At 51.9% G+C, this 21,813-nt stretch overlaps 3 protein-coding genes across 6 annotated transcripts in view; 1 reads left to right on the top strand and 2 right to left on the bottom strand.

Annotated features, from left to right (window-relative positions):
• Nucleotides 1-2,411, bottom strand: HSD11B1L (hydroxysteroid 11-beta dehydrogenase 1 like; the record flags this gene model as incomplete). Its single annotated transcript, XM_084250437.1, has 7 exons — nucleotides 2,329-2,411; nucleotides 2,107-2,233; nucleotides 1,395-1,506; nucleotides 913-1,004; nucleotides 582-675; nucleotides 292-457; nucleotides 1-196 (listed from the first exon to the last, which is right to left on the bottom strand). Exons 1-7 carry the CDS (start codon nucleotides 2,403-2,405, stop codon nucleotides 1-3), a joined length of 864 nt encoding a protein of 287 aa, XP_084106563.1. The 5' UTR covers nucleotides 2,406-2,411.
• Nucleotides 2,412-4,895: 2,484 nt separating this feature from the next.
• Nucleotides 4,896-6,604, top strand: MICOS13 (mitochondrial contact site and cristae organizing system subunit 13). The gene is made up of 4 exons (XM_084249546.1): nucleotides 4,896-4,991; nucleotides 5,648-5,825; nucleotides 5,965-6,025; nucleotides 6,403-6,604. Exons 1-4 carry the CDS (start codon nucleotides 4,966-4,968, stop codon nucleotides 6,498-6,500), a joined length of 363 nt encoding a protein of 120 aa, XP_084105672.1. The 5' UTR covers nucleotides 4,896-4,965; the 3' UTR covers nucleotides 6,501-6,604.
• Nucleotides 6,605-8,687: 2,083 nt separating this feature from the next.
• Nucleotides 8,688-21,813, bottom strand: part of SAFB (scaffold attachment factor B) — a gene marked incomplete at its 5' end in the record, with an annotated part of 41,238 nt that continues 28,112 nt past the window's right edge. For 3 of the 4 annotated variants that reach the window (XM_084249242.1, XM_084249244.1, XM_084249245.1), the window contains 12 exons: nucleotides 8,688-9,104; nucleotides 9,335-9,401; nucleotides 9,621-9,727; nucleotides 9,957-10,075; nucleotides 12,273-12,315; nucleotides 13,151-13,288; nucleotides 14,351-14,641; nucleotides 17,574-17,680; nucleotides 19,299-19,387; nucleotides 19,581-19,720; nucleotides 20,048-20,130; nucleotides 20,207-20,356. In XM_084249242.1, the coding sequence (XP_084105368.1) occupies nucleotides 8,975-9,104; nucleotides 9,335-9,401; nucleotides 9,621-9,727; nucleotides 9,957-10,075; nucleotides 12,273-12,315; nucleotides 13,151-13,288; nucleotides 14,351-14,641; nucleotides 17,574-17,680; nucleotides 19,299-19,387; nucleotides 19,581-19,720; nucleotides 20,048-20,130; nucleotides 20,207-20,356 (1,464 nt within the window). In that variant the 3' untranslated portion in view covers nucleotides 8,688-8,974. The remainder of the gene's footprint in view (nucleotides 9,105-9,334; nucleotides 9,402-9,620; nucleotides 9,728-9,956; nucleotides 10,076-12,272; nucleotides 12,316-13,150; nucleotides 13,289-14,350; nucleotides 14,642-17,573; nucleotides 17,681-19,298; nucleotides 19,388-19,580; nucleotides 19,721-20,047; nucleotides 20,131-20,206; nucleotides 20,357-21,813) is intronic. The other variant, XM_084249243.1, reaches the window with a different exon arrangement.

Here is a 21,813-nt window from a genome sequence, read left to right as displayed (position 1 = left end):
TTAGGCAGCAGCGGTGGCCGTGCTGTTGAGCTCCTGGCGGATGAACCAGGCCCGTGGTTGAGGCAACCAGCTTCGGAGAAGGCAGAGCAGGTGAAAACGCCATGGGTAGAAGACTCTGGAGGCACGTGTGGCGCTGCCCCGGATCACAGCCAGGGCTGCCTTGGGCCCCGGAGCTGCCTTGGCCCTCGTGATGCCCCTGGGGATGGGAGGGTTAGGTGGAGGCTGCAGCTGGGTGGCTTCCTACAGCTCCTCCACCACCACCACCCACCCCGCTCCGGTCCTGGGCCTCACCGGAATTGCTCAGTGGCTGAAGCATGATCCTGGAGGCCCAGGACGCACATGGTGATGGCCACATTCACGTCCTGCACGTCCAGTTCCCGCCTCAGGGAGCTGAAGAAGCCGTCCAGCGCGAACTTGGCCGCGGAGTAGGGGCTGGAGAAGGACGTGGGCACCCGGCCTGTGTACAGAGGGCGACAGCTGAGCAATGAGACGTTGCTGCTCCCCCTCACGAAAGTCTTCTGTCCCCTCCATATTTGCTGTCAACGAGCTAGTGGCCTCCCGACTCCCCTGCGTGCACGCACCTAGGAGCGAGGACACCACCACCAGGGAGCCCTTGCTGTCTGTCAGGCTGGGCAGGGCCAATGAAGTCAGTTGCACGTAACTCAGGAAGTTCACCTGGAGGGGGCGACCGCGAGTCAACCAAAGACGGAGGGGGCGGAGTCTACAGCGCGGGGGCGGGGCCTCGGGGGGGCGGGGCCCGAGGGTTCCGGCGGAGTCGGGGACGCGGGCGCGGGGCCAGCCCGTCCGGGAATCAAAGCCCAGACCCGGAGGAGGCGGGGCCGGGGCGGGGCCTGGGGAACGGGCTGCTCGCGCAGGGGGGGCCACGGCCGCGGCGGGGGGCGGGGGGGGCACCTGCATTAACCAGCGCGTTGCCTGGGCGTTGCGGGTCCGCGGGCCCGCCGGCGCGGCGCCGAGGTGGGTCAGCACCAGGTAATCCAGCCCTCCTGGCCCAGAGAATCCAGTCAGCCCGGAGCTGGCCTTGAGGCTCCGCCCCCAGGTCCGGATGCGGCTCCGCCTCCGACCCACGCCCTCGAACTGGGGGAGCCCCGACAAATCCAAAAAGCGCCGCCCGAGCTGGCGCGCGGCAGAGGTGCAAAACGCCCGGCCCCACTCTTTGGGTCTTGCCAGGCTTTGTGCCTCCCTGACCCAGTGAGCTCTGCTCTGGCGTTCCACCCTGGATGCGACAAGCTCCATCCCTAGCCTCGTCCCGGACCCCGGCAATCTCCGCCCTCAGCTATTTGTCATGACCTCACCGCCACCCCAATTCCTGCTCTGGCCCTAAGCCAAGACATAGGCCTAGACCGAGGTCCCGGACTCTGAGCCCCGCCCCTCACCCAGTTTGTCCAGCGCAAACTGCACCACGTGCTCGGGCACCTCGGGGGAGGCCATGTCCGCAGCGATGTAGAAGACCTTGGGAGCGCCCAGCTTCCGGCAGTTCCCTACCACCTGGGGGGGCCAGAGCTGCCCGTGGGCCCCTCCACCCCCACTGGCCCCCCTCCACCTACCAGCCCCACGGGAGCCCCAGCCGAAAGCCCCCTCCCCTACTCGTGAGCTCCCAGTTCCCAGTCGACATCATTCGCAAAACTTTACCACCGGGGCTGCAAACTGGCAGCCCACGGGCCAGAATAAGCGACGGCTTATTTGCTCAGTGACCAACATTTAAAATGTAGGTTTCAAATAAATCTCAATATTTCTGGCCTCTTTTGAAAATGTAAAGGTTTGTTCCCAAAACCAGTACATTTCCTTGGTGCAAGACTGGGGTGTTGCTGAGAAGTGTCCTACAGGCAAGCATGGCAGTATTCCCATTTACTGAGGAACGCCACCTGCTTGACCGTAATTGCTCTACTGTCTTTACTGCACCAACCCAGCACCCAAACTCATAAATACTTTCACTGTCTCTGTTTTGCAAGCAAGGAGACTAACACTCAGACAGGTTAAGTAATTAGCTCAAGATCACACAGGAAGCCTGAATCCTTGCAGTATTCAAAACCCAGGCGCCCTTTTCCATTCTATTCCTGCCCCCACCATTAACCTGGGGCGGCTCACCTTCTGTAGGAGGGCCTCTCTTTGGGCCGTGAGGACGAGGTGGGAACCCAGGCGTGCGTAATGATATGCCAGCTCCTCTCCCACACCTGCACTGGCTCCTGTCAGCAGCACACGAGCTCCCTGGAGGCTGGCTGGCAGTGAGCAGGAGTGGTCAGCTTGGGAGACAGATAAGACAGCGGGCCCCAGTTCCTCCACCCCCCACTGCTACGCTCTGCCAGGCACTAACCGGGGTCGAACTTGTCATCCCAGTAATATGCGAAAAATAGGGCTCCCAGCCCTGTGAGGAGCAGCACCTTCATGGCCCTCCCTGGTCTGCAGAGAGAGAGAAGTTGGCTGGCACAGGCCTGGCCCAGAGCCACACCTGCAACTACACCTCTGTTCAGGAAGCATGGGATAACGCACTGGCTCGGCCCTCACACCTCTTATCCACCTCCGCTGCCACCATCAGATCTAAGTCATCACATAGTTCACTTGAACCAAGGCACCAATTTCCTGCCACCTTCAGGGGTTTCTTCATGGAGCAGAAGCAGCAGCAAGTGAACCACATCTTGGTCTCCCCTGCTGAAAATCCTCCCCATTTGTTTTATCTTGTTTTGTTTTAGGAACAAAAGCCAGACTCTAATGGCCGAAAAGGCCCTGCAAGGACCAGCCCCTCTGGTTCATTCTGCTTTGCTACACTGGCCTTTTCCTGGCTTTGAGTCAGAAGTATCCTGTCATGATCCTGGCTCAGGGCCTTTGCATTGACTAGTCCTTCTGCCCAAATGCACTTCACAAATAAAACGCAGTGGCTTACTCTCTCATCTTTCTCAGATCTCAGTGCAAACATTACCTTCTCCAAGGGCCTTCTTTTCTGGTCTCTCCCTTCCTGGAGCACTTCCCTTCCTGATCTCTCTCCCTTTTATCTCTCAAGCTTTCATCTCCTTCTCAGCACTGGTCGCCACCAGGAATCTCGTTGATGATCTGTTACATGCTCACTGTCTCTGGCAGCCCTAGGAGAGCAGGAAGGAAAAGGAAACGTGCCTCTATTTTGTCCACCCTTGGGTCTTTAGGGCCCAAAATTGTGCTAGGCACACAGTAAGTACCCAGTAGATACTAGATTCACACAGAGTGAAATGAGAATGAGGGAGTCAAGAGCTAGGGGAACCCAGAAAACAGACTCCGTCAGCAGATACCTGGGAGGAGTTAGACACTTGGGGGTGGGTTGGAAAGAGAATTGGTGCTTTGGGTTAAGATGTAATTTCAGCTGTAGAAGCAGATTTATTTGTTTCATGGAGAAGGTGAAAGAAAGAAAGAAGTTGGATTCTTAAGGCTCAGGGGTCAAGGTTCTCTACCAAAAAGGGCACAGGCCCATCACATCTTGGGATTTCCATCCTCTGCACTCAATGAGACAAAGAGGAAAGATGTACTTCCAAGACCCAGGAGCCTTGGAAGAGGTGGGGTTGGGGAGTCCCCAGATACCAATCTCTAGATCCAGCCTTCGGTCCTGCAAGTTCCAGTTGTCTCCTCTCTGACTTCTCCTGACTCAACAGTGCTTTCTCCATCCCATGACTCCATGCAGCCAAATGAAACTTTATAAAAACAAAACACAAAACAAACTCACCCAGCCTTTCCTGCTACAAACCCTTCCAGGGCTCATCACTGCTCCCAGATGGAGACCAACCTCCTCACCTAGCCCACAAAGCCCTGCCTACCTGTCCATCTTCATCTTCCACGAATCGGCTGTCAGAAAAGTGGACACTGCACACATGCTCCGGGCAGGGTATCCACTAACACCTCTCCCTACTTCCTGGGAAAGCCCATGAAGCCCAGGGCTCAGCCATCTCCCCCCCTACGCAATGACCACAGCAGCTCCGCAGGGTTGGCTGGCTTGCTATCTCAGTGGATGTGTTTGTGTGTGTGTGGGTGTGTGTGTGTGTGTGTGGGTGGGTGGGTGGGTGGAGGGATGGAGCAACTGTGCAGCGACGGGGGAGGAACTGGGCTAACCAAATTCTCGCAGAACTCACTGGACCCCTGACCGTTTCCCGTCTGAACAAAGAGGGCGTGCAACCCGCTGCGCGCCCCCAAGCGCGCACTTACCCACACGACCCAGTTTCTCCCGCCGCCCGTCCGCCGGGGCAGGGACCCCAGAGCGCGAGCTGGTCGTGGCCCCCTACGGTGTGCCCCGCGGCCGCCTCGGAACCCGGAGGGCCGCAGTCCCTTAACTCCGAGCCCAGCCTCCTCAAGGGGAGGCGCCAGACCGCCCAGCAGGGGCGTCCGAAGGTTGCCAGGCAACGGTCTTCCGTGTGGCTGGCCCCGCCCCCTCGATGAAGGCCCGGAACGTCACGCCTGATGGCGCCCGCAAGGGTCGGCGGTGGGCGGCTGTCGGCCTCCCTCCCGCCCCCACACCACCTTCGCGTTGCCGTGACAACAGATTTCTAGGTACCTTCTTCCTCAGTCCGAGCTCTTAGTCCCTCCGCGGGCGCCGATAGATGCCTCCGGCTCCAACATCTTTTTGGGTCTCTTCAGCCTCACTCCAGACCCCCGATTCCCTTTCTCATGCTACCGGGGCGGTGCCGCGCCGGACTACATTTCCCAGAAGTCTTGGCGGCAGAACGAAACTTCCGGTCCCTCACCGGGCTGTGCCGACTACATTTCCCAGACAACTTTGCAGCGGCGGGACCGTGAAAATTACACTTCCCGGAGTCCTTTCGCGGTGGGACCACAGTCTGTCTTAGGCGTCTCGAAGCTTTAAGGAGACGCTGACTCCCGGAGGCCTTTGCCGCTGACAGGAGAGACTACACTTCCCAGAGGTCTCTGCGGCGCTGGAGCGGAAGCGACGGACGACTCGAGTGTCCTTGCGCGCGTCGCCGAGCGAAGACGATGTCCCGAGTGTGGTCGCTGATGAGGTGCGTGGGGCCGCCCGGCGGGCCCGGAGTCCCCGAGAAAGCCCTCGCCTGTGGGCACACCCGTCCGGCGCCTCCCGGCCTGCTCTCGGGGGCCCTCGGTGCCAGCCCCGCTTGGCCCAGCTGCTGACTCCGGGCTCCTGTCCGCTTCCCAGCGAGCTCGTGCTTCCCGATTCTGTGCCCGAGACCTCCGAGCCTCAGTTGCCTCCTCCGTAAAGCGGGAGCGCCGCACCCGTCTGTTGGGAGGTTCAGGCGCGGCCAGAGCCGCGTGGGAAGTACAGGAAGCACCCCGGGGCACTTGCAGAGGCCCCGGGGATTGTTCGCGAAGCTTCCCTCGCGGAGCAAGACATTGGGTCAGGAGGCTTCAGTCCGCCCTCGCCCCTGCTCCCTGCAGGATCACGAGTGATCCGCTGTCGCTGTCTCTCCCGGCCACCGGTTAAATGGGCTGAGTAGCCCTGCTGTGCACCCTGTGTATCTTGGGGGTCAGGTGTACCTGTGGGCTCCCAGGGTGCTTACCTTATCACCTTTCTGGCTTCAGATGTGTCACTTTTTGAACGGTGTTCCTTACCCACCTGGGTCTGACTGCTCCCTCGGTGAGCCTAGACCCCCAAGGTGGCGGGCAGTGTCTGTTAAGCTACTGTTTCCTTCTCTGGCTGCAGGTTCCTCATCAAAGGCAGTGTGGCTGGGGGCGCAGTCTACCTGGTGTATGACCAGCAACTGCTGGGTACCGGTGATAAAAGCCAGGCCGCCCTCCAGAAGGCTGAGGAGGTGGTCCCCCCAGCTGTGTACCAGTTCAGCCAGTATGTGTGTGAGCAGACGGGGCTGAAGATACCCCAGGTACCTCGGAGTGGGAATGACACTAAGGCTTGGTAGGGGGATGAGCCTTCCCCGGTGTCCTGCAGTCCTGCCTCTGGCGGGGGCTGGGCGTTGGGTCCTTTTCCCTTCACCAGTCCCCTTTTTTTCCCTCTTTTCTCAGCTCCCAGCCCTTCCAGAGCTTCCAGAGCTTAACTTTCACTTCCGAGATAACTGGAATTCAGGTAAGCCCAGGGTCCCTCTGCTTGAGGGTGGTCCTCAGTACTCTTGTCCAGCATCCCCTCTTCCCCCACCTTTCCCAGGCTGTGCCTTTCCATTGCTCCCCCTTCCCGCCGTGTGTGCCCCCCTCCACATACCCGAAAGAAAAGGGGCAGATTTCAGGGAGGTGGGAGCAGGATGGCGCCTCTCTTGAGGCGCCCACGTCAAAGCTCAGCATATGACCTCAGACAAGACCCTGCCCCATCTCTGCCTCCATTTCCTTTGGAGAATTGACTGAGCTGGAGGGGTGTCTTTGAGCCTTGCAGAGCTAAGGCTTCCCCAGGGGGTGGACTAACTCCCTTAGCTGAAGCCTCAATGGGTACTGGGTCCTCTCTGCCCACAGGCATCATTACAGTGATGTCTGCCCTGTCGGTGGCTCCTGCCAAGGTCTGCGCGTACACCAAGGAGGGCTGGCAGTACCTGAAGGAGCGAGTCAAGTAACCTGAATGTTAGAGGTGGCTGCCTGCCTCCGTTGGGGAATGGCAGGTATGCAATGAACCAGAAGACTCCAGACTGGGACCCTACTCCAAGGGCAGCTCCCGGCCCTGCTGGCCCAATAAAGGACTTTGGAAACGTCTTCTCCCATGTGCTGGACCTGGGGGGCATAGGTGAACCCAGTTGGCACCCAGAATTGAAGGGACCTGGACCACAGACCATGGTTCACCCCTTTGCTGTTTAGGCCCCACTGGGGACGTCCACCTGGAAAGAGGTGAGAGCAGACCATAGGCTCTGGTGCTCCATAGACACTTTGAATTGTGCGTGTCCCCCCCCACCCCCATGGGAGACCCTTGGCCCAGCAAGCACACAGAAAGGAAAGCCAGTCTCTGTGGGTGGTGAGGAGCTGTCCTAGGGCACAGGCTCTGCCCTCCTGGCCCCCTTCATCTCCATCCAGACAGTCTCATCCTGCAGCTGAATGAACTTGGCCATGGAGTTATTCCCCCATCAGCTCTTAACCTCCTGTGTGTACGCTGGGGCTCTCTGGGTGGAGCACAAGGTGTCAGCAGGGCTGGGTCTTTCTAGAGGCTCCGGGGTGGGAGATGGGGAGAAAACCCATTTCCTGCCTTTTCCAGCTTCTAGAGGCTGCTGGATTCCTTGGCCTGGGGGCCCTTCATCTTCAAAGTCAGCTTGGACGGCCTCAGTGGTCTTCCAGACATCATCTTACATTTAAAGGTCCTAAATCCTCTCTGCAAAGTTCTTTTTGCTATGTGAGGTGCCACATACACAGGTTCCAGGAACTAGGATGAGGACATCTCTGACCCTGTGGAGAGCTGTTTATTTGGATGACCACCAAGTGTAAAGGCCTAGTTAAGTGTCTTCCCCTGGCTGTGGGCACTAGGAATACAGGGCCCTTGCTGCCAAGGTCTAACCCCGTTTGGACGTACCAAAGATGGATCCCGGAGAGGGGAGGTGACCATCCGTTTCCACAAAGCCAAGATGCAGGCCTCCCTCTGACTACTCTTGTGTCAATGAAGACGTTGGGCACCACAGTCGCCTGTGCATGCTACCTTGTCCTGGTGCTTTAAAGGCCCTGAGGAGTCCTGCATTGAGGCCTACCTCCCCCGTGCAGCCGGCACCCCTGTCCTCGGAAGGCTGTTCTGGCTGTGGAAAGCTAGGCTTTGTTGGACTGGGGCAAGGGGTGGTGCCAGTGCAGCCTAAGGGGTGGTGAGAAGGAATGGTGAATTCAGCAGAACTGGAGGTCACCCTGTGTGCTCTGAGGAGCCCCAGATACTGGTAGGGATGTGCTGGGCCCAGGGCCCACACTCTGCTCCCCTGCCCTGGGTCTGTCCACCCCAAGCCATGTGGGCGAGTGGTATCCAGGCTCCTCCCTATGTATCTGAGGGCCAGGGCAGCTTTCATGACATCTAAGAGCAAAGTAACACACCCAAGCAGTCGAGACATGTTTCCCCCAACTTACTTGGACCCAGAAATGAGGTCCTGATGAACTAGAACCTGGAGTAGCTGCAGAGACTGCACATCTTTGTGAACAGAGGCGGGGAGTTAAGGAGGGGACATAGTCTCACGACAGCATTCCTCACCTGTGCAAGCTCAGACACAGCCTACTAGCCCCATCAGGCTGGTGAGCATGTGGTGGCCAAGAACTGAAGGAACTTGCCCCTGGTAGGCTAAGGAAGCAGAGCCGGAAGCAGGGTGCCTTTAACTCCCACGCCAGTCTTCTGGGTCTGAGGCCCCAGGGTCAGCTGGCTGAGACCTTGGGGTTATCTCGGCTGTTGGTATCTGGAAGAAGAGCCACATGGTGGGCGAGGCAGCACCTTGTCCCCGAACACAGCTGCCTTGAACCCTCCCGCAGAGGAGGAACCCGCCCCTCCCGTCCTTGCAAGCAGCCCTGGGGTCCTCCTGGGCACACACTGCAGTCTGCATCCTGGCTTAGCCTCTAGGGTGCAGTCCACTTAGGAGATCCCGAGAAGTTCCATTCAGAGAGACGGGAAGGAGGGTGGGCTTGGGGTAGGGAACAGTTTCAGTGTGGGAAGATGATTAGGTTCTGGAGCGGGATGGCAGCGCCACAACAGGCATGTACTCAATGCCACTGAGCTGGGTGCTTGAAAATGCCAACTTCATGTTCTCTAAGTGTCACCCCCACAACATACCTTTGGAAATCCCAACAGTCCCTTAAAAGCTGCACTCTGCCCTCCTCCTGGCCCTGAGGGAGGAGCTGGGCTAAGCAGTACGAAGTATGATTTCATTTTACTTGAGATACAAGTAAAGAGGACACTTGAAAGGGTATGTGAACAGAAACACATTTATTACAAAAAACCAAAAAAAAAAAACAAAACAATTCACATTGTATTGAGCTACAATATGGCAGCAGATAAAAAAAAATTATTTTACACAGTTTAAGATAATTCCTAACAGAACAGAGTTTTGTTGCCACGTGACATACACAGGATCCCGAGCACTTAGTAGCGGCGAGTGAAGCGGGCATCGTTGGGTCTGCTCCCCCGGTTCTGACCTCCAAAGCCGCCTTGCATCCTACCCCGCGGGATCACATGGCCCCGGGAGGCGCCACCAGGGGCGAAGCTGCCGCGCCTGAGAGCAGAGGCAAAGTCTTGTTGCCGGAGCCCCACCCCTGGCCCACTCCACAAGGCAGCCTGCAGGGGGGCGGGCAGACCATGCCAGGGGGCGCCTCCCCCCTAGGCCCCAGGGAGGGGAAGCAGTGACAGCTGGGAGACTGGGTGGTTTCTACATCTTCCCCAAGGTCAACATGCAAAGGCAACACAAAACACAAAGAAGTGAGGCACCACTGACACATGCCTTACCCAGACATCCCGCCCCGGTTCATCATGTGACCCGGTCCTGAGTGACCAGACATACTTCTTTCGCCACCTAGAGGGCAAGAGACACTTTTTCAAAAAACGCCTCTTGCGCCAAGCCACGCTGCCCCGAGTCACCAGGCCAACCCAGAACCTACAGGTCTCTGGCAGATGCTTGAGCAGTCTCACACCCGCCCAGCAAAGAGCTGTGCGGGGACAGAAGAGTGAGCCTAGAGAGGCTGGGGTCAGTGCGGGGGCAGAGAGCAGGCGCTTATCCAAGACAAGTCCTCACCTTGCCACCGCTTGTGGTCCCGGTCTATCATGCCTCCGTCAGCAGCGCCCTGCCACGCACGGTCATCCTCTATTCTCCGGCTATGGTCCCCCCAGTCACGTCTGCCCCTTGGAAAAACATGCTTTCTGATTTGGACTGCCCCAGCTTTGCCGTTCAGAACAAGGGCAGTGGGTGGCCGCTAGGCGGACTCAACAGTGCATGGCCCCAGCCCCCACCCCGTGAGACAGTGAGGGCCATGGGGTTGGTGCTCATCGGTTTCCCGGGGCCCTCTCCAGCACAATGGATCCTGTCAGCTGACGAGGTGTGAGGTCCACAGATACTGGGGTTCGGACAAACCTGGGTGGCGGCGGCAGCCCCCGGCCCTCACTCATTCTCTTGTCAGAGCCGTATCCACCCCACCCGTCTCGGGAGTCCCGACCGTGGCGCTCTGGTCCTCCATGGCGTTCAGGGTAATGCTGAGTGAGAAAGAGCCAGAATGAAAAGGCTTCACTATCACCCCTGGACCCTAAGGTCAAGGGCAATAAATCAAAGCAGGCCAGAGGTAGTGCTAGTAGGCATTGTGCAGATTTTCTTGTGCCACACAGACCATCTCAGCTCCCGTGACACACCACATCCCCAAATTCTGACTAGGGCCTTGGTGAGGAAAAGGTCCTCAACAGAGTAGAGGAATGGCAAAAGTACTGCTGGGCTGACAGTGCCCCTGACCAGAAGGCCAAGAGCTGGGCACTGATGGATTCACAGGGTCCTTCACCAAGAAAGGACGGACGATGTTACGCCAGGTCCCACAACAGCCCCACAGAACTATGGGAGCAGAGCGGTCACTAGGGCTACTTCAACACAAATTTTTCTGGGCCTGGCGCTTGCTCCCTCTCTGTCCCGGATGTGGGGCACCCGCTGCATGGACTAAAAGTGTGGGGCCCATACTAAACACTATCTGTAGGGAGGACAACAGATGAACCTGCACTTCAGGAAAGACAGTTTTACCTAAAAGCCCACTTTTTCCTTTCCTCCACCCAAAGCCCCTGTTCCTGCTGCTTGGAAGAACTTTCCAATCCAACTTCTAGAGAGCTAGAAGATGCAAGAGGTGGTGGTGTCTTTGGCTCCACAGCCCACACACTCAACTGGGAGCCACGGTGGCTTCTGCCCATACTCCAGGTGAAGACCTAGAGGAGTCCTGGTAATGCACCCCCTGGCACTGCGCGCACACTCATCTGTTCATTAGAACGGGGCTCTTCTGAGGAAGGCAGTGTCCTCCCACACGGTGTCCACAGCAGGGAGGCCCAACTGCTCGTCACCAGTATACACTATCCCCAGCTTTCCCAGGCCTCTCATTCCCAAGCATGTGCTGACACCAACCCTCAACTGAAAAAAAGGGGGTCAATTCTGTATGATGTTCCTTCAAGGAACAAAACCATGAGCAAAAAGTGTCCACAGTAGCCAGTGCTGCCACATGGAAGAAGAGCTTTTAAATGGGAATCCAGAAATGACACTTCTATAAACAATCTTTGAGGAAGAGGGGCTTTTTAAAGAAAATTATAACTATGGATTTAGATAAATTCATTTATTTTTGGAAAAAGGCAAACATTTAAGAAAGAATGATCTTTTGCTAAGATCCTTCTATCTTAAGACACAAAAGAGGATCTGATGCCAAACAGGGAAGTTTAAGGTGGTAAGACCTACTTCTTTAATGCTCCTTTTCCAACTTTTCCTTAGTATCCTGCAAATTAACCAACTTATTTCCCACCTAACTAACCAGAGTAACAGGTCCTGTGCTAGTTTCCTCTTTCTGAGGCTTTTCCCCCCTACAGTCAGATGTCACCAGTTACCATTCAGGGTGGCACTGATGTCTTATGACTGGGCATGTGAGGGAATAAAAACCCTCCAGTCTTGGAAGAGCACCATATAATAATGGCATTAAAGTTGGTAGCAATGCTTAATGGCTATGCACAGGCAGACACTAAACCATCACCCTTCTCCCCTGGCCCACTGGGCAGGAGTAACAGCTGGAGAGCAGACTGAGCAGGAGGCAGGGATCTGATTCTGAAGCCTGGACATTTAATCACTATGCTAAACTCCACCAAATATGAATCAGACTAGTTCAAGATTTAGTTTCATATCACCAGGACTTTTCTTTATAGACGAAACCTGTTAGCAAAATATTAGACAGAAAACAAGGAGATCTTGGAGCTTATTTTTCTAATGTGTTAATCTGGCCCTAAGAGCAAGTGTGAACCAAAGACTTGAGCTTGTGGCTCAGCAGGGCGGGCTGACCCAGCAACACCACAGCTCACCACTGCTCCAAGGGCACAGGGAGTCCACAGCATGCAAGTGTTACATGCCGTTGGTTGGTGAGTAACAAGGTCCTTTCCAATAGAGGCTGCCAGACTCACCAAGGCTTCCTGGCATGGCAGTACCATGAACTTACCTATTAAGGAACATGAAACCTCTGGACCAAGGCCCCAAAGGTTTCAGAATAACTGTCTGGATTTCTAATCTAGCACAAATCATTAAAATTTTCATGCCACAAATATTAACAGTGTCACACATCTTCCCTTCCCCACTGTCCTAATTCCCATGTTGGGAGGCATGCAGAAGGGAAGAGAATCAAGTCTGTGGGGACAACAGTGGCTACGACGATAGCTTCAGGCTTACCTGTCCTTCTCTTTCTCCCATCATCGACCTTGAACCTTCTCTCCTGAAAGACATATTTTAAGTGAAACCACAAGGAAAGGAAGGATAAGCCTCATTGAAGGATAAGAGTTCCTAATGGAAGACAACAATTCCCAAATCAAAGCCAGGTAATTCTCATGTGCCTCTGATGGTTTCAGTGCACTTGCAGAATCTAGAAAAGCCAATCCCAGTGCTTCAAGAGTGAAGCAGGACAGGGTCTCCCTGGTGGCGCAAGGGGTTAAAGTCATAGCACTACCACAAGCCATCACCAGCCACTGCAGCACGAGTTCGATGCCCGGCCAGGAAGCAACCCACATGGGACAGCAGACCTCTCTTGACTCGCCCGCTGCTCCCCTCAGCAGTGTATTTCAGTAGATAGGCCTGCTCTGGTCCCCACTCTGTCTCTGGTGAATCCTCTCACCTCCCGCACCTCTGGCCTACACCCCAGTTCTTGCATGCATGCAAAAATAAAATAAGGGCCTCCCCGGTGGCGCAGCGGTTGAGCGCTGGGTTGAGAAGCTGCCCGAGCCTCTGCCGCGCCGGTTCGATCCCCGGCTGCTCCCAGGCCACCAGGGGAGGGTCCCACATGGCGCGCAGACCTCTCCTGCCGCCCGCTGCTCCCCTCAGCAGTGTACTTCGCTCCTTCTGCCTGCTCTGCTCCCGGCTCTGGCTCTGGTGAATTCTCTCACCCTCCCGCGCTCTGACTGTACCCAGTGCTTATATAAATAAATAAATAAATCTTAAAAAAAAAAAATAAAATAACTTCTTAAAAAAAAAAGAAAAGAAAAGAAAAGAAAAGGAGTGAAGCAGGACAAAGAAAACTTCCATCAAATTGGCAGGTTGAACTGGGCCTTGCTGACCTGTCAACCGAGTGGTCAGGATAGCGGCCACGGTCCCTGTGGTCAAAGTCGTGGAAGCGATCCTGGCGGTTGAAGTCAGAATGATAGCGCTCATCCAGGGCAGCCCGCTTGGCTTCTGGCCAGTAGGCATCATCTCGCCTGCAAGGGTATGTAACAAAGGAATTAATATTTTCCTCCTTCAAATAGATGACCCTTGCGGGAGCTGGTGCACCACTGTCACTGGCCTGTATCACTTCATAGGAGACTTGATATTATCAGCAAGTATTCTTTGCTACACCAGCAGCAAGGGTCAGAGGGGTGACATGGTACCTGACTCTTTATTTTGTCCAATACACAGGCCTGCAAACAAAAAAGCGTGGGTTTCTCTGACAGGAGATGACCAGTGCAGTGGGTAAGCAGGTAGGTATGTAGATGCCTCTGGGAGTCTTACTTGCCACCACAGGGTCAGCTTCAACTATCAGAGCAGTGAGGCTAACTTTTTGACCCAGCACACACACAGGACTGATACTAGGTGGGGAGGACTTTCAGAAGCACAGGAAACTTTCTCAAAATATTTATGAATATGAATACAGTATCAGTATTTCGTAGAAAGGCAAAATGGTCCTAAAACAGCTTACAGGCTCTTTACAGAAATCTCATATATTAATTACATAGGCCCCTCTTTATTTATGCAGTAGGAAGAACAAAAACAAAACTCAATTTTCTCCAAGGTGCACCATATACAGGATCAACAATGGGATTACTGCCACAAACTCTTGACAGCAAACCTGTTTTCCACCCGTGGCTAGCCTTTCTGTATTCATGCCTCTCAGCATGATGGAGGCATTACAACCAATCTTTATCATTTGAATAAGCCAACACAAATTACTATAATGACTAGAAAGCTCGGAAGGTACTCGGGAGATGATTGGCATCTCTGCCCACCCCCCCACTCCTGTATCATATCCTACTCTGGGTGCCTGAACTGCATCCGCAGGGAGTCTATGCTGGAACTTGCACCTAATGATCTCTATCTCTCTCTCTCTCCTGTGACTGCAACCCATCTCAGGTTCCCGGATTACAGGGTATCCAACTGGGCTATGATGTGTACTCATACTTTCTTTTAATTACAGGTCTCCTGTTAACACCATTTGGGGGGATCATAAGGCAATTTGCAATGCCACAGGCCAACCAAGGAGCTGCTGGGAGCAGCTGGCTCACCGGCCATCCACATCGTAGGGCCTCCGCACAGCAGGCCGCCGCTCCTGCTCATAGCGTAGCTCCTGCTGGCGCCGCAGTTCCTCTCGCTCCCGGTGGATGCGCTCCTGCTCCCTCCGGCGCTCCTGCTCCACATGCATACGCTCACGCTCCAGACGCTCACGCTCCATGCGCTCTCGCTCCAGGCGGTGCCGGTGGAAGGCCAGTCTCTCTCGGGCAAACTCCAGTCGCTCCCGCTCTTCCCGTTCCCACTGAGCCTGCATGCGCTGCTCCCGCTCACTGCGCTCACGAACCCTGCAAAGGAAGAGCAGCGGCTGCAGAAAGCACCATCTTGCAGGTACCATCCAGCCAGGTGAGGGTGCACTTCATGGACTTGGAACAGCTTCCATCCAGGGGATGAAGCCCAGTTCCTGCACAGGCCAGTTTCTACTGGGGGATGGAAGTGCAGCCTGTCACTGTTATGAAAGCCCATCAAGCACCCCGAATCTCCAGTTTACCTCTACTGCCATCTTCATTCCTGATCAAGTCAGAGCCAAGTGTCTCCATGAGGTCAAGTCTAATATGAAGTGAGAGCTTTTTTCTTTCTTTTTTTTTTTTTAGAGGCATGTTATTTATTTATTTGTTTGTTTGTTTGTTTAATACATGCACTGGGTACAGTCAGAAGTGTGGGAGGGTGAGAGAATTCACCAGAGCCAGAGCGGGGAGCAGAGCAGGCAGAACGGACTGAAGTACACTGCTGAGGGGAGCAGCGGGCGGCAGGAGAGGTCTGCGCGCCATGTGGGACCCTCCTCCAGTGGCCGGGGAGGGAGCAGCTGGGGATCGAACCGGTGCTGCAGAGGCCGTGGGCAGCTTCGCAACCCAGCGCTCAACCGCTGCGCCACCGGGGAGGCCCAGACCTTTTTTCTTTTTAAAGATTTATTTTTATTTATTTATGCATTCAAGAATTGGGGTATAGGCCAGGAGTGTGGGAAGTGAGAGGATTTACCAGAGACAGAGTGGGGAGCAAAACAGGCCGATCTGCTGAAATACACTGCTGAGGGGAGCATCAGGCAAGACAGGAGAGGTCTGCTGCACCACGTGGGTAGCTCCCTAGCTGGGGATCAAACTCAGGCCTTAGTGGCTGGTGATAGGTCATAGTGCTGAGACTTTAACCCCTGTACCATCAGGAATGCCCCTGAACTAAGATCTTTTTAAGTTCAGTATCTGATGACATGCAATAACCCATTTGAAGGAAACAACAACATATTTTCATAGCAGGTTTGTCTCAGAGCTTTTACTCCCTAAACTGTGACCTTCAGGAACTGTGAATGAGGGCTAGCACACTACTAATGAAACCTTTTGAGGTTTTTAAATTCAGATGAATCTGACAATAAGCAAGGGCCTGTAGCAGCTGAGTAGTGAAGAGCCAGTCTTGAAGCCACACAGGAACTCTGCCAGGCCCAAAAACATCACCAGCTTTTTTTAAGATTTATTTATTTATACGTACATACAAGAACTGGGGTACAGGCCAGAGTTATGGGGGGTGAGAGGATTCACCAGAGACAGAGTGGGTAACTGAACAGGCAGATCAACTGAAATACACTGCTGAGGGGAGCAGCGGGAGAGTCAGGAGAGGTCTGCTGCTCCATGTGGGTTGCTCCCTGGCCAGCTCGGGGATCGAACTCATGCAGCAGAGGCTATGGATAGCTTCATAGGCTGAGTCTTAACCCCTTGCACCACCAGGGAGGCCCGCCAGCTCTTCTTTTGACAGCAACAATGACCATATTTCAGTATATTTCCTGGTAATCTCTCTATGTGACAGACAACACAGCTGCCAGGTTGTCTCTCTTCCATCTTTTGCTGTACATTTACAGGTAGATCTGTACCATTATGCCTTATGTGTCTGTGACTTGTCAAAAATGACTTCAAATTCCTTGGTTCATGCAGTAGAACCCTGCCTCTGAGATCTATATCTACAGCACATATTTGGGAAGGCTCCCCTAGTGGGGAGAGGCCGTGCTTTATTTAACCAGTACTCAAGAGGCAAACCTTTTGGTGGCCTTCAAATGTTCAAAGACAGAAATATAACATATCAGACAGAAATGTTCACAAAAACGGACACCCACACCCCCATTTTCTTGTGCAAATTTCTCTTGCCCAGTTGGGAAATGTGCATTTCTGGGCTTGGGGACACTAAGACATAGAAGTGCACGCTATGACAGTGCGTCCTGGGAGGCTGCCAGCCCCATTGCGTTCCCACTATCTCTTGACATTGTGCTTCAACGAGTCACCTGAAATTGACAGACAGCACCATGGTCATGCTGCTGTGTGTTCATCTGCACTTCCCTGATCACTGTCTTCTGTTTCTTTTCCAATTAGGTTGTTTTATTATTACTTTTATTTTAAATCGCTTCTACTTTCATCTATGCATGTCTCTTGACTTTCTCTATGGTCTTTCATCAGGCACAAATTCACTTTTGATTTAGTTAACTTTTCCCTTATGATTTTTAAGGCCTTCCAAACCCAAGATCCATAACTGCAAAGTTATTTGTTTCTATCTTTACATTCAGGTTTCAGTCTATGCTATTTTATCAATGACATGAGAAAGCCAAAATACTGTCCTAAGGAACCATCAAATGACCTGAAGTAATTTTTCGAAGAGTTCATCCTTTCATCACTAGTGGGAAATCTCACTTTTATCACATGACATTTCCACTGAGCTATTTGCCAGTTATTTCACTGATATGTGGCCACTACCTTTTCCTTTTATAAAGAAAGTTCTGTATGGGGGAGGAGATTACAAAAATTAGTTCCCTTGGTCAACCCCTTTTTCTCACTCTTACTCAGCCAATTTTACTAACGGCTCTTTTTAAATTGAAACTAGTTTTCAAAATTGTTTTTGTTAGGAAATATAAATTAACTCTATCACTAAATACCATTTGTGTTTTTAAAATATTATAAAGATGTTTTTCTTGGCTTCTGGTGTAAGTTTGTTTTGTTAATTAGTGCTGCTGCATTAGGAAGGCATCCCATAGCCTTTAAGAAGAGATGGACCCAGGTGCAGGAGAAAAGCATTTGAGAAGAACCAGAGGATGAAATGACAGTACAAGTGGTTGGACTCAAAGTCTAAGGAACAAAGACGTTTTAACAACATTCCACCCACAGCGGACTTTGGGAGGCCAGGACATACTTAGAACCAGTACAGGGCAACATCCAGGCCACTGGATACTCCTGGCCCCTGACTCACCTCCGGGATTCTGAGTCTCTTGACTTCCGAGGTTCTTTAACTTTATCAAAGGACACAACGGACCGCTTCTCTCTGCTGGCTGATTTACGATCTTGGCTCTTGGAAACCTGGATCACCAAGGAACATTAATTTTAGTTAAGGCATTCACCGACAACAGGAAGAATCAGACAAGGCCAGTTCCAAACATAAAATGTAATGATTCAAACTGAAGAGGCACTTTTAATGAAAATAATTAGGTAAAGAGGTGCTCTGTACTCTTAGGAAACTCCATGTTTCACTTAACATAATTCAAAGCCACATACCTTATTATTTTAATGCTAATATATGATCCATCAACTACCTTCAATTTCAAGTGTCAAAATAGAAACAAGCATTTTCCCCAAAAACTTTTCATAAGATCAAGAACATACTTTTTATACTTTATCTTTTGCAACCAAAATAAATCCCTTAACCTTGTCCTCCCCCCCCCCCCAATAACTGAACATGCAATTAGTGCCCAATCAAGAGTGGGTTATCTGAGGATTCCTTGTCTGACTGCGTTATCTTTATGAGATCTACCCACAGCAGCTGCCCTGGAGCCCACTCTCATTTTGCCATTTCCCAGTCACTTTTTACTAATATGAGGGTAAAAGGCTACATACAACATATTTAAATATTTGCAAAAACACAGGGAGACTGCAAGCTCCCACAACTGCAGCGTTGGCTTGCCACCAGTCTGCACCATTCAGCAGCTTAAATGGTTTCTCATCTGTGCAGCATGGGGTTAACACAGAAGGTCTGAGGCTAGCGTCTGGAAACTTGGCTTTCTGAATTTCACTAGGTGACAGTTACTTGGTAAGCGTGGTTCACTGAGCTGGGACCACTCAAATTATGGCTTATGTTGAACGCCCACTGTCCTGGGAGTTGGGAATTGTGGCCTGGTGAAGATATATTATCTATGTGACCAGCACTGTAAAAACCCTGTTCCCGGACCAAAACATCAACTACATGTTGCTGTGTTTTCACTGCTATGTGAAACCTCCTGGGAGGGAGAAAACAAAAGGGAGCTTCCACAGGCTCCCCTCTAGCCTCTGCCTGTTCTCCTCCTACTGCATCACTATCGCCAATCTCAGCTGTGAGTATAATTACAGGCTGGGTCCAGTGGTCTTTTTTAGTGAATAACTGAAGTGGGTGGTCCTGGGGGAACCCTGTACTTCCTTATCTGTCGAGATGGCAGGCTGTCAAAGGCTGAACGTATGAACATCAACAGCTGTCCATGACCCTAATAGCAGACAGAGAGAGATGGTAAGAATCTACAGTACTTTGCAGATTCCATGTTCTGTGGCATATGTGCAAGGGGACAGGGACAAGCTGCAGTACTGGCTTTGAGAAGGCTAGAAAAGCTAGTTGAGTCACACACAGAAAGTTGGGGAGCTGCTGAAATGTTCACGGCAGGTAATGATAATGGACTGCTATGTGCTGATTTAGGCGAAAAAGTCAACTATTTCCATATCTGAATTATCAAAAAATACAAAAGCAACAATTCTCACTAGAAGAAAGTATAAAGGGAAGTCTTTAAACTCTAATATTTTTTTTTTTTTATGTTGAAGACATCTATAGTTTGAAAAGGCAGAGAACTTTTCTCGAATTGAGTTTCAAAATTCCCTAAAATACACACACATGCAGAAAAATAGACACACATGAAAAAAGTGTGTGAAATACTCTAGTTAGGAAATTAATACTCACTCTCTCTTTGGAACCCGAAGTTTTGACACTAACAACAGGCACACCTTTAGATTTATCCATGACTACAGTCCGCTCAGTTCCTCGACTTCCTACAGGAGAAAGGAGGAAATGTCAAGTAAGAAACAATAATCCCTCACACCAAAAATAAACAAACACACAAAAAAACCCACGCAGTATTTTTGGAAAATAACTCTATGTCTGTGTTGCCGAATGACGACAACCAAAAACCCCACATTGGCCAGGAACAGAACACAGGTGAAATCTCCATTAACTGCTGGCTACCTGATTTTGTGGTTCGGGATCTCTCTGAGGGGCCAGGCTTCTGATCATCTTGATCTTTATTTTTTTCTCCATTTCCATCTTCACCCTTTTTAGCATCATCTTTTCTATCAGCTTTATCCTCCTTCTTAAGGTTCGCAGATCTATAATACCCAGACACAGAAGTATTAGGTCACGTATTTAGGGAAACAAACCAGCCACACAGAAATCCTGCAAGGAGCACCAGTGACAACAGGTTGCCATCACCAAGACAAATAAAAAAAGGGAGACCCATCCTACTTTTCCCAAGGACCCATGGACTAGGGACCAGATAAAGGAAATTATCTCTAACGAGCAGTGGTGAACGCGTGCCATCAAATATGAAAAAATAAAGAGAGGGAGAGAAAGCCTTGGAGTCTGCTGTCCTGGCTGTGGGAAACGTGCAGGAGGGAAAGGATCAGCTAGGCACCAGCCTCTCGGGAGAACAGTACCTGTCACTGTTGCTGAACTTCTCTTTTTTCCCCTCACCCTCTCTTTTGTCAGAGGTCTTCTTCCCAGCAGGTTCATTTTTCGCCTGAAAAAGAAAATCACGGGAAATATTACCTCATTTTCTAAAATGGTCACATCCCCAGAGAATAAAGGCCCCTTACTTTTTCCACTGAGATCATCTTCCCATGGAGTTCTGTTTTGTGAAGGTGATTAATGCATTTTGTAGCCTCTTCTGCTGTGGACATTGTAACAAAGCCGTAGCAGCGAGCTCCAGGACTCCGAGCATTTGTCACAACCTTAGCGCCCACAACCTCAAAGGAAAGCACATAAATACATTAGATACAAAACCCTAACACAGACCCTGAACACCCATCAGCTGAACACCCGGGGCATTATAGCTCATACTGCTTTCCTCTAATCATGTCCTCCCTAGGATGAGAAGCAGTGGGGAAACACTGCCACTCAGGCCCTTGCCCAATGGCAGTGAGGACTGGGGAATACTCCTAGAACATTCTCCACTGTGGCCACCCCTCTAGGTCCCTTTGGGGACCAGGGTGGCTGTGTGGAGGTGTTGAGAGGAAAGGAAATCAATGGTAGAGTTCTGCCAGCATGCCTTTAGCACTGTTTAGAACTTGTGAAGAGATGACTCTAAATAGTCACTCTATGGGCAGGAAAGCAGGATGATATAACTACCGCTAGAGATGAGAACAAAGCACCCATCATATCATTACAACAACAATATTAATATCCAACTATTTCAGATACTATAGGCACATCCCCCCACGCTACTTGTTCTCCCAACAACTCCAGCAAACTGAACTGAGGGCACCCTGTTATTGCAAAAGGTACAACAGCTCAAGGGGAATCCATAGGAGCCAGAGATGGAGCCCCTATTTATCCTCACTATGTCATGTGGAGTCTTAGACCCCAAAAAAGGTTTCAAAGGGATCTGGTCCCTGATTCAAGCCAGGTAAAGCCTACAATGCACCCAGACACTGAGCGTTCCAGGCCAACACTTCCCAGCTGGCAGCAACCATCTGCTCTAAGGGCCACAGGGGATTCAGGAAAAACCTTTCACTAGTGCCTACCATATACAGCTTAGATTATTTCTAGAACTATGTCACATGTCTAGTAGTTCTCATGTTAGTTTTTGGACAACAATAACCAATGTAAATGCTGAATCCTTAGAATGAAGTCTGGCTGGCTCCAACAGCTGACTGAGAGACAAGGAGCCCTGGATGCAGTAGCTTCTTTGGGAGACATGTCCAGGAAGCGTAGGAAGTGGAGGTAAGAAAGAGGGAAGTCAATGTAGGCACCTAACAAACAAGAGAATGCAAAGGCCCTTGGGTGGGAAGGTTGGCACACCCCATGTCACTGTCAGTTTCACAGGTGAGAAAGGAGGGAAGAGTCAGGTGCTGCAGAGAAGCGGTGTTAAGAGTTGCCCAGATATGAGTGAAAGTAGGTGGGCTGAGGGCCACAAGGTAGGGCATCAGTTTTGCTACAGCTGCATATACCATCTATGGAGGTAGCAGCTTTTGTCAAAAGGAAGCTCGGTTAGAGCAAGTGACACACTTCTTATCACCCCACTGTTCATGGGGGGAGCTGGTCTGACAGAAAGCCCCACCCATTACTCTCATCTACTGTCTCACTCATTCTTTTCTCTGACCACCAGTTTCATGAATGCTGACAGCAGCTCCCAGTCCTGTCCTGTTACAACCCCTGCAGCCCTTATTGAATTTACGTCCTGAGCCACGGGGATAGATTTAAG

Source organism: Talpa europaea (assembly GCF_964194135.1).
Source record: "Talpa europaea genome assembly, chromosome: 12".
NCBI classification, from domain to species: Eukaryota; Metazoa; Chordata; class Mammalia; order Eulipotyphla; family Talpidae; genus Talpa; species Talpa europaea.
Note: the sequence above shows the minus strand (reverse complement) of the source record. Positions and strands in the feature narration are given on the sequence as shown.

Coding starts and splice junctions, on each gene's coding strand:
- MICOS13 (XM_084249546.1), top strand. CDS start 4,966: ATGTCCCGAGTGTGGTCGCTGATGAG. Junction 4,992..5,647: donor CGAGTGTGGTCGCTGATGAG/GTGCGTGGGGCC, acceptor CTCTGGCTGCAG/GTTCCTCATCAAAGGCAGTG. Junction 5,826..5,964: donor CGGGGCTGAAGATACCCCAG/GTACCTCGGAGT, acceptor CTCTTTTCTCAG/CTCCCAGCCCTTCCAGAGCT.